At 51.4% G+C, this 11,856-nt stretch overlaps 1 protein-coding gene across 2 annotated transcripts in view; it reads left to right on the top strand.

Moving 5' to 3' along the window:
- Positions 1 to 6,143: 6,143 nt before the first annotated feature.
- The window catches only part of LOC310773412 (kelch domain-containing protein 2-like), a 52,497-nt gene continuing 46,784 nt past the window's right edge, over positions 6,144 to 11,856 (top strand). Inside the window, exons 1-4 of one of the 2 annotated variants that reach the window (XM_083633288.1) lie at positions 6,144 to 6,189; positions 9,723 to 10,004; positions 10,103 to 10,182; positions 10,305 to 10,422. In XM_083633288.1, coding sequence (XP_083489414.1) covers positions 9,729 to 10,004; positions 10,103 to 10,182; positions 10,305 to 10,422 — 474 coding nt within the window. In that variant the 5' untranslated portion in view covers positions 6,144 to 6,189; positions 9,723 to 9,728. Of the gene's footprint in view, positions 6,190 to 6,450; positions 6,459 to 9,719; positions 10,005 to 10,102; positions 10,183 to 10,304; positions 10,423 to 11,856 lie in introns of those variants that run through there. The other variant, XM_083633289.1, reaches the window with a different exon arrangement.

Raw genomic sequence — 11,856 nt, 5'->3', positions numbered from 1 at the left:
TGACACACACCTAAACTGGACCAATCAGCCACTATGAGTCTCATGGTGGCTGAGATGAGGAAACATGTATTTTACATGTGTGAAGAAAGACTCCTCAATGTCTGCTAGCAATTTTATTTCCACAAAGATGACAACACCCTGCGGGTGACATAACAACACATGAACGAATGCATGACATAGCACTATAACATGAGTGAACATTGTTAACATAAATCTTGTCACATAAAGCGTATAAATAATAGCAGACTTACATCAAACAAGCAATCACATGCTGAAGAGAGAGGAGAGACAAAGTGCACACTTGCACAGGACCGGAAGGAAAAGGACGTGGCAACAACACACTCTAACCTAGACTGTTCCACAGGCAGTACTGCACTGCCCCCTAGTGTCCGGGAGTAAACTCCTGCATCCCCCCCAGACCGGGAAGCCACGAACCACCGCGGGTTAACGGTCTCGGTTCAAAGTCCATCGGCCGGTCTCCGGCTCGTAACGCTTGGGCGGCCCCCTGGCGCGGGCCGGGTGGGCGGGCCGTAGCGGCGACGGCGCAGGAAGAGATGCAGCAGGGGTGGGCCGCACTGGCGACGGTGCTGGGAGAATTGCGGCAGGGGCCACACCAGCGGGAACAAGGCGCGGGGAGAGACGTCGCCCGCCTGAGGGCGCCAGCAGAGAGGGGCCCAAATCTGCATCACGGGGCCCGTCTGTCCACTGCCGTGCGTCACCCTGGGGCACCACCGGGCCAGGGGGGGTAGCCGGGGGCAGACATTCCAGGGAGGGAGGAAGCAGAGGAGGCGGCGGCGGCAGCTGCTGGGTATAGGGGGTGACCGGCGTATAGCCACGGAGGAACCGCCGATTGCGCAAAGTCAGACGTCCCGAACCATCGACTCTCACCCGATACTGATCGTGGCCAAGCGACTCTACCACCACCCCGGATCTGTCCCACTTGTTGGGGCTCGGGCCCTGCTGATTCTGGACGAACACCCTCTCACCGAGAGCCAGAGGGCGGAGCGGTCTCGAATGAGCCCCCAGAGACTCGGTAGTGCGGGACATCCGCGTACGAAGGGCATCCTCCTTTGCAGCCCATGCCTGACGCCAGAGCGGACGGATATGTGGGTTCGAAAACTTCTCAAGCCGGTTGACGAAGGAGAGCGACCCTCGAAGGGGGTGACCGAAGATGATCTGCGCCGGTGAGAGGTTGCAGTCCGGGTCGGGTGTGTTGCGCAGCTGTATCATCACGCGCAGGAAGCGATCCTGGTCGAGACTGCCCACCGGGCCAATGTTGGACACCAGAAGGCGCTTCGCAGTCTTGACAGCGACCTCCGCTCTCCCGTTGGACTGTGGGAAACTGACGGATGACACACGATGCCTGATCTGCCACAGGTGGAGGAAGTCCTGAGTGTGGCTCGCCATGAACTCTGGGCCGCCATCGCTCGAAAGCTCCTCAGGCACACCAAAGGTACGGAAGAATGAGCGGAGGTGGCGAACGAGGCCAGCCGCGCCTCCAGCATCAGTCCCGGCCGCAGCGCCCAGGACCTCCACCCAACCCGAGAGCCGATCCCCGACGACCAGGTAGTGGCGGCCCCCGTAGTCAAAGAAGTCCGCAAAAACCCCCTCAAATGGGGCCGACGGTGGCGGAGATGGCAGGGGGGGCGTGGCCGCCTGCGATGGGGCGTTGCGGTTGCAGTCTGCGCACCCGTTCCTGACGGCGCGGATATCCCCTGACATCCCAGGCCAGTAGACTATGGCCCGGGCGTGCTGCTCCATCGCTGAAACCCCCTGGTGGGCGGCATGAAGGTGCCGAAGGACCCTCTCGCGGAGGGACAGGGGAACCACGACGCGATCTTGGTACAGCAAGACCCCGTCCTGCGCATAGAAGGAGTCACAGGCCGGTGACAAACTCGCCACGGCAGGGTCATGCGCGTCCACCCCGTTCCCGTGCTCAATCATGCCCAGTAGGCGGCCGAGGGACGCGTCAGCCACTGTCTCTTGTGCGAGGAGGGGCCAGGAGACGGTGCCGAGCTCCTGAGCATCGGTGCGGATCGAAGCCATAAGCGCCAATTCCACGGCGTCAGACACGCCCGGCGGTTCCAGAGAGAGGCCGTTAGCCGAGCCCGAGGGGGAAGGGTGCCTCGAGGCAGCGTCAGCGGCATGGTTGCTCTTGCCAGGAAGGTGCACAACCTCGAAACGCCACGGGAGGGTACGCTGCTTCAGCCTGAACAGGCGTGAGTTCGTGATCTCGTCGAGAGTGCGGTCCCCGAAGATCTTCACCAGGGGCTTGTGGTCGGTGACCACGACGAGGTTGTCGCATCCCTGCGTGAAGTATCGTGTCTGCTCCAGGCCCCAGGCCACGGCCAGGGCCTCCCCTTCAATAGCCGCATATCGCTGCTCCGCCGGGGACAGGAAGCGCGACCCAGCGAGTGTGATTCTCCAACCCCCCGGGCAGCAGTCCGGCACGCCTGAGGCACAGCTGCAATGCTGTTGGAGAAGGAAGTAGCCAATGCCTCGCCTGGACCAGTCGGGGCGGAGGCAGGTGCGCTTCTGCATGTCGTAGATCTCCACACCTTCGCGAATGGCCCCAATTATGACATGCTTGGACGCCTGGAAGGCCTCCTCCAGCTCAGGTGACCACAAGAACTTGCAGCGTGGGCTGAGGAAGGGCTTGAAGGGGGCCATAGTGTCGCGCAACTGGGCGTAGTTAGTCACCTGGTTGACGAGGCCGAACCAGCTCCTGATATCCGTCGTGGAGACCGGGCGGGGGAAGTCCCGAATGGCATCCAGGTATTTGGGAAGTGGCTCGATAGTCGCCTCCGACACCCTGAAGCCAGCAAAATCAACACTCCTCTGCGCAAATTGGAACTTGTCCGGGTTCAACACGACGCCCGACCGCCCGACACGTATCAGGAAGTCGATGGTCCTCCACCAGTGCTGCTCCAGGTCTGTGTCGTAGTGGACCGTGTCATCCACGCAACGTTCCTTGCGTTCAAAGTCTGAGAGGACAGCATCGAAGCGGCGGTTGTAGCCATCACCCGACGACAGAAAACCCTGTGGCGCCCTGGTGTAACGCCACCGGCCAAAGGGAGTGATGAAGGTTGTCAGATGACGATCAGACTCGCGCAGGGGCACACTGTGATAACCATTCCAAGCGTCCGTGACCGTCTTCCAGGTGCCCTTCGGAACACGACGTGCAAGGTGGAATGGGGACTCAGTTGCGAAAGTTTCACGCTGGCAGAACTTATTGAGCGGGGAAAGGTCCACGGTTCTGCGGGGGGATCCGTCGTGCTTCCGGGTAACCACCATACGGTGGCACCATGTAACCGGCTCGCCGTATGGCACGCGCTCGATGACCCCGAGGGCCTCGTCCCGGAGAAGGTCATCGCGGACCCTGTGCTGCCAGTGGAGAGGCACACCGGCTGCGGTGTGGCATGCTGTAGGAGTGGCGGCAGGGTCCACGTGCATCTCGATGGGCGGCCCCTCCATGCAAGGCAGCGCCCGATGGGGGCACGTGTTAAATGTGGACGAGGCGTACCTCTCAAACAACCACCTCTTCATCTGGTCGTTGTTCTCAGGCGTGCAGGGGAATGGCAGTGCCGCGGGGCGCGACGGAGGGACAGCGCGCTGTGGGCATGCGCACCGGGCGCCATGGGGGTCATGGCCGTCGCAGCCGTCGTTGGCGTACCTCACTGCGTTGACAGACAAGGGCAGGTCCGGCGAGGAAGGGGGGACGGAATCGCGCTCGTCCCTGGGTTGCCCCGCACCACCTGTCGGGAAGTCCTTGGGCAGGAGGCCGAGGTTGAGCAGCGACCCATAGGAGAGGTACATGCCCCGGACCGAGCTGCTTACATACACCATGGAGCGGCAGGACGACCCCCCGCCGCTCTTGGGGACCGCAGAGAGTCTAGCGAAGAATGCGCCATCAATGGCTATGGGGGAGCGGTTGGCAGCCGAGAGGCTGAGGCTGACAGGGCGTAGGTCGTCACGCGAGAATCCGCAGGCGAGGTACTCCTCTAGAGACCAAATGTCCGACTGCGCACCTGTGTCTGCGATAGCAGACACCTTCACCTTGATCCCCGATGGCCGACGGCCGGCGCCGTCCCCCTGACTGACCGGATTGTCAACCGAGACGGTGATCAGTGCCCGGGGGTGTTCCCTCAGCCTGGCCCGCCTCCATTCGCCCTTGGAGAAGATATGGTGCTCGAGTCTGACTGGTGCTGCCTTGCGGCGTTGGCGACGGCTCCCGTGATAGTGGCCTGGGTGCGCCTCAGACTGAATGGTCGAGAGCTGGGAGATCGGCTCCGACTCCAGGGCGGCCTGTTGACCGTCAGACGGCGTCTGCAACTGCTCCTCGGACCCCATGGTGGCCTGCTGACCGTCAAATGGTGGCGGCCGCCGCTTGCGTCGGCGGGCCCTGAAACAGTCGATACAGAGCTGGTGAGGCTTGGTATTCCATCCACGAGACCCCTCTGTGAAGACAGGAAAGGTGTTCTGACATCCTGGGCACGCGGCTCGTCTCGCCATATCAGCTGGGCTCGGGGCCAAGGAGGGGCTCCGCTGTGGGCTTGGCTGTGGGCTCAGCTGTGGGCTCTTCCTCGAGCGCTGGAATGAGGAGACAGCCGACAGGGCGGATGACGGGAGGGCGTTACGAGCCATTTCCTTGCCCTCAACGAGTGCGATCACATCGTTCACGGGCTTTGTGAGAATGTCAGGTGTGCCTAGCGCCTCGCGGCGTATGTCTGAGTCGTAGATCCCATTGACAAGGACATCGCGGATGATGTGATCGGTGTAGCTCACATCCCTGCCGCATTCACAGACAGCAACGTAGGAACATGTCTCTGCCTTCCCACGCACTCTGGCGGTAAAGGCGCGGAATGTCTCATCGCGTTCCTGACGCAACTGAAGCAGCTCTGTGCGCAGGACGCATGTGGCGACCGGGACAACGGCCAGCGAGCGCATAGCGGCGAGTAGGTCAGCCAAAGTCCCGGAGGCGGCATCCGGGTCCGCTTTCAGTAGGCTGTCACCAAGTTCGGGCCCCGCACACTGAAACAGCTGGAACGGGGCCTGGGCTGCTCCTATGCCCGAGCCTGTGCAGAAGACATTCCAACGCCGGGCGAACACATTCCATTCCTCTGTCGAGATGCCGGTGTCGACTCTAGGCCGCTCCAGCTTCGGGCCTTGGTGAGCTGGGGGCAGGGCCGCTGCATCCCGATGGGCATGTCCGTGGGTCGTCAGCAGCGCGATGGCAAGTCCCTCTGAGACGTCTCCGGTCTCAAAGTCGCAGCCGGGGAAGGGGCATTTGACCAGCATGATGGTGTTGTCATGAAGAAAGACTCCTCAATGTCTGCTAGCAATTTTATTTCCACAAAGATGACAACACCCTGCGGGTGACATAACAACACATGAACGAATGCATGACATAGCACTATAACATGAGTGAACATTGTTAACATAAATCTTGTCACATAAAGCGTATAAATAATAGCAGACTTACATCAAACAAGCAATCACATGCTGAAGAGAGAGGAGAGACAAAGTGCACACTTGCACAGGACCGGAAGGAAAAGGACGTGGCAACAACACACTCTAACCTAGACTGTTCCACAGGCAGTACTGCACTGCCCCCTAGTGTCCGGGAGTAAACTCCTGCAATGTGGACTAATCATCTGAGACTATTTCGATGTAATATAAATTAAATAAAACCACCAAATGGAGACTTGATGCCATTCTACAATTATTGCTTTTACTCCAATTAGTATTTGACTAATGGCTGAGAACATTTAACAAAAACATTCAAGATTCTATCAAAGGCCATGTGCAAAAGGAATTTGAATTCATATTCAAAATAACTTTTCTACAAAGTTTATTTAACCTTGATTGAATCCATTTATTTTGTAGATGTGTATCTCAGTCAATAGTTGGTGCCAAAAGGTTGACAATTGAAATGGCTAGTTAAAATCTATCCGTGTCAGTTGAGAAGTGTGCCCCCCCCCCCCCTCCCATTTTAACCATAATTGTTACATTTTGTGTACTAGATTCTGGTCATTCTGATCCACACTCCATACCAGTTGGTGGCGGTAATGCACCAATTCGTAGTTTGCCAACCGCCAATAAATCTTAAAAGAAGAAGACTAAAAAGACCACAAAAACAAAAATGGCGTTCTGCTTTTGAAATGTACACGAAAACAAACATCTGACAAGGTAGGCCAAGACAGGTGCGAATACTTTCCACTGGAGATAGAAGGCTTTTAATACCACACTGAGACGATAGTGTAACATTATAGGCAACTTATTTTACCTGACGTAGCGTTGTTCTCTGGTGAACAGCTGTTAGGTGCTCGCTGACCTACTGCTGAGCACAAAATATGTTGAGTGTCGATAATGGGGCTTCATTTGGTTTCTCCGCTCGATTACAGAAACGACGCTAACAGCTCAAACTAGCCAGTTTGACATACCGAAGTAATCATCCGGTAAGTTGCTACACAATTTGCAAGCTAAGTTGTGTTTTCTAACGTTGCCTTGGATAACGCTTATGATCTGGGTCCAACTTATGACATCTGTGGCATTGTGTTGTGTGCTAAAACTGCACATTTGAGTGAAAGTGACAACAAGAATCACTTTATTGCCACAATATGCAAGATTGCATACGAGGAATGCTGTTTATCAGCAGAAGCGACGTGCCTATTGAAACTGAGGGTGTGTGTGTGTGGGCAGGGGGGATCATGGCGGTCAGTAGTAGTAGAAGTAGTATAGAGCATCAATCCCCTTAACAAACATGTGGAAATGAAATGCTGTTAGTTACTGTGACTTATGTTGCATAGTTAGTTGGCTACTTGTACCTACCATAGGGTACCTACCATGCAGCTAATGTTAGCCAGAGCTGTTATGGCAGTGAGCTGTTAGTCTTTACCACCACTATTTCCAACTTTACCGAACTCACGTTATACTGTAGTGTAGTTAGCAAAACACTGAATTCCATTTGATGTCTCCAGGTCAAGATGCAGTTCTAAAATAATTCACATTGTGGATATAGTCTTTTTATGTGAATAACATGTTGGGTTAAGCAAGATTGAGCTATTTCAAGAAAAGTGGCAGCAGTGTAGAGCTAATAACATAAAACCACACATAATTGACCAAAATCTCTAAATAAATATACAATATTTACCACAACAGAAATAAATGGGTAAACCCTCCATACACAATATTTACCCTAATGAGAAAAGGAGCAAAAATATTGTTGGTTACAACTGAATAATGAGATAAGTCTAATCCTAATGCTAATTTAAAATGAGATATTATAATATGGCTTCAAATGGACCGATTGATAGATAAATCAATCAATCATGAGTGGATTCAGCACACTTTATCTGTCCCCACCGAAATCCTTTAGCCGGGGACCTTTGGTCACTGCCGAATGTCGCCCCCTCAGAATTTTGGCTTGCATGACGCCAGGGTTTTCCATAAGCTGCAGCTAAATGGCCGGACATTGAAACATTTCCAGCCGGCTACTTTCTTTCTGTCACAATAACCAATATTGCAATACTGTGCTATATAGACAATACTGTGCTATAGACAAGCCAACCAACACCGTCACAAGCATGCTGTTTGTGCTGTGTGTAACTCAGAGGTGTCGCTTCATGAGAAGGCTAGTTTCCCGGCTAGGCAGTGTTCGGACTTCCATATGCAGATTCCCCCGCCCTGTTCCATGCTGGCTACTATTTTCACCCACTAGTGGGAAAACCCTGTGACGCCCCTGTTTATCAGCATCTTAATAGGACGAATCAGCGTGACGTCACTTGCCACCCAGAAATGTGGAACCCCGCAGCAGTTATTAGTATGAGTTGTGCCAAACAAACGTTTAATATCTCAAAAACTATACATCACATCACTTATATTTGGACATTCTGAGTGAGAGCAGAAGTAGCTCAAGAGTTTGATGTATAATATATGCATGTTGTGTTAAAGTTGTGTGAACTGTTGCAGTTTTTAAAATGTAAACAGAGTCAGCGGGCTAGAGTCAGATAGCCTGGTAAACCAGCCCGTCACGTGAACTCACATTTCATTTGGTTCTCCGTGGCGGTCTGGCCCCGACGCCAGTGGGGGGGTTTAGCAGAAGCGGAAGAGCGGAAGAGCCAATCAGCGACTCCGCTGTGATTGACAGCGCAAGTTGGCCAATCAGGAACGCCACTAGCACTGCACTAACAAAACAGTAATGGCCGCCTCCTTGCCAGATCGTCTCGAGGAGTCATGTCAGTGTTTGTCTAGTTTAAACAGCCATAAAGTGCAGTTATTGCAGAAATAGACTCAATAACAACAATTAAACAAGTACAGGAGTATCACCGCAACCGCAGAGTTTCTCGGCGGAAAATATGTTTTTGCCATTCTCCCGAGTGGATTTGGGTTTGATTGGATCCGACGGAGTTGTCTGTCAAGGCAACTACGCCCGCCCATGCTCCCGGCCCTGCTAAAATCCCCCCATGCTGTCGGGGCCAGACCGTCACGCAGAACCAAATGAAATGTGACTTCACGTGACGGGCTGGTTTACCAGGCTAAGAGTCAGACACTCAAGCCTCCCAAAGCTCAGGCTTCATAGGGTTCCATTTCCATTGCCGTTGCCACCCAGTGACGCAGTTTGTTTACCAAAATGCTGCTCGGCGGATCCCTCGTATATGCCACAGGCAGCTGTCAGGTGGATGGATTATCTTGGTAAAGAATGTGGATTTAAACAAATCTGAACAAAATATGAGCGAAAAATGAGTATTTTGTGTGCATTAGGGATGTTCATTTTGAAAATTTTCCAAAATCGATAATCGGTGAAAATTAATTTATAATATTTTTTTTTTTTTTTTTTACAAAATGAATGCCTATGGCAGAAAATACGAAAGACAACGTGTTCTCCTCAATGAACTCTTTATTTCAATGTGTCTCCTCTCCAACACTGCTGTCCCCGGCATGCCGGTGTGAATTTCCCATGTTTAAAACAGTTTTGTTGGCACAAAGGCCCGTGCCCAGCCAGAAAACTAGAGACTATATGAAGCTCCACCTCACGTTAGTCGGCTGTGCAATGGAGTGGGGCGAGGAGGAACGAATTCCACCCAAACCTAGTCAAAAAAAAAAAAATTTTTTTTTTTTAATAATTAAAAAATCGATCCAAATGCCACAGGATCGATTCCAATCCTTAACGATCAATTATCGATTTTCGATAATTGATGAACATCCCTAGTGTGCATAGAAGAAGTCTTTTATCCTTTATTTCAAATCAAGAAGAATGGGAGCAAAAACAAAAGTATTGTATGTATATGTTTGTTCCGTATAAATCAAACATTAATCAATTAAGAATGAAAACAAATCAAATACATTCAGTCATAATGTATGTATTATGATTACATGAATATACATTTTATGATATTCAAAATTGAGATATGTGGAAAAGAAAAAATAATAATAATGCAATTTCTTTGCATAAATTAAACTTCCTGAAATTCTAATTATATTTCCTGCAGATATTTTCAAGTTCTGTTTCCAATTCATCCGTTGAATTGGAATTGATTCATTAAGGAATGGACCCCAACCCTGGTAGACAGAATATACCAAGTCAGTTACCCTTGGCTAGCATGTTCATGTGGCTAATGTCCCATTGTCTCTCATATCTGGGTGACATCATTCACAGAAATAGTGGGTGATTTGTCTTTTGAACCAGAGACTGACTCCTCCTCTTTCTCCTGCCCCAGCAGGACACCATGGCAGAGATGGAGCAAGATGATGGAGACCTCGTGCCGCCGGGGGACGTGGACGATGACTCAGACAGAGATGAAGAGGATAGAGAATTTGACTGGTTAGTCGAAGATGATGAGGAGGAAGACGAGGAAGAGGAGGAGGAGGAGGACGTGGTGGACAGAATGCCGCTGCTGGATCAAGAAGCGTCAGAGTCGTTTGAGTTGGATGCCCCGGCTGAACGCAGTGGTCATGTTGCAGTGGTCGATGGGAACTTGATGTATGTGTGGGGCGGCTACAAGGTAAGCATCTTACATGAAGAGCCTGACACATATTCTTATGTATTCTGCCCACAGATGACATGTTTATCTAAGCGATTCTTTTCTCCCCCTGCAACAAGAACGCTCAAAACCTCGGATTCTTTGACTTGTACCTGCCGAGAGTTGAGATCTGGGCATATAATATGGAGTCAGGAGTATGGTAATAACCATTTCTATTGTGTATTGATAACATAACGGTTAGCAACCATCATCAGTATCATGTCACAGAAATGAAAGGAAAGTACTGTAGGGTCACTAATACAAATTCACATGTATTGACAGGACAAAGCACATAACGGGAGGGAACCTGCACACGTCCATGTCAGGCAGCTGTGGGGTTTGTGTCGATGGAGTCCTGTATCTGTTTGGAGGGCATCATGCCAGGGGAAACACAAACAGGGTAATTTTTTTTCTTTCCTGATTTCCTTCCCCCATTTTCTCCCCAATTGTACTTGGCCAATTTGCCCACCTGCTGCCCCGGTCACTGCTCCAGCCTCTGCTGATCTGGGGAGAGCCGGGGCGGCTGTGGCTCAGGAGGTAGAGCGCGTCGTCCACCAACCAGAAGGTCAGTAGTTCGGTCCCCGGCTCCTCCAGTCTGCATGTCGAAGTGTCTTTGGGCAAGACACTGAACCCCAAATTGCTCCCGATGGCTGTGCCTGCGTGGCAGCTGGCCGCCTTCGGTGTGTGAATGGGTGAATGTAGGCACATTGTAAAGCGCTTTGGATAAAAAACGCTATATAAATGCAGTGACAGTCCCATTTACCATTTTTTTACCATAGCTCAGGCGACACATGCGTAGTTGCCAGCCGCTTCTTTTCACCTGACAGCGTGGAGCTTCACTGGCAGAACCTAGCACTTGGGAGGATCACGCTATTCCCACCAGTTCCCTTCCACCCCGACTGAGGGGCGCCAAGCCGGAGGTGACACACAGGGGTGCGAACCTGCGACCCTCGTGTTGGTAGGCAGGGAATCTACCGCTACACTACCCAGATGCCCCCAAACAGGGTAAAGTTTGTGCCAAGCAAATTCCGCAACATCCTCTTGTCATTTTGAAATCCTCATTTAAAAATATCACAGTTTCAAATCTGGAGGCACATTCTCAAGTCTAAATGTAGAACACCAAGTCAAATCAGAACAAATCAAGAGTCCAGTATCAATATCTTAAAGAAAAAACAAATTACTTTTCAAAATAATTTAATGGGATACAATTTGCTAAGTGCATCATTAGTCTTATTTATAATTCCATACAAATTTAGATTTTTTTATTTTTTTATTCAGTTGTCTCAATAAAATCTCACAATTTTCAATCAGGGTTTGACAGAGGAAGCAGCAGAAGAGATACTGAAAGCTGTAGTTCCTCGAATGGCCACTTGAGGCTGGCTCCAAGGGAGTTCCCCATTCACCCCCATGATAAAATGCCCGTCTTTACGACAGGATTAAGCATGTTTACAGCCTGGTTCAAAACATCATCATTTGGTTATGAAATCCCTTTCATAACAACTGTACACGGGGTGAATTTCTATAGAACTCACCTGTTTAAACTTTAGAGTAAAATAGACGATAGAACAGGGGTGGGCAACTATTTTTCATGGGGGGCCACATGAGAAACCCAGATTGTTGCCGGGGGCCGAACAAATATTGTCATGCCGTAACCCAGGAACTTTGATGATAGAGAGGGCCACAAAAAAGGGCTGAACGGGGCCAGCGTGAAAAATTTGGGGCATTTGAAGCCAGGTTTAGAGTAGGGATGCATCGATCGATCGGCACGTGACCGGAAATGGCCGATTTTCACGTGATCGGCCTCGATCGGTGATCTGCGCCGGTCACTCTAAAT

Source organism: Poromitra crassiceps (genome assembly GCF_964638095.1).
Source record: "Poromitra crassiceps genome assembly, chromosome: 3".
NCBI lineage: Eukaryota > Metazoa > Chordata > Actinopteri > Beryciformes > Melamphaidae > Poromitra > Poromitra crassiceps.
Note: the sequence above shows the minus strand (reverse complement) of the source record. Positions and strands in the feature narration are given on the sequence as shown.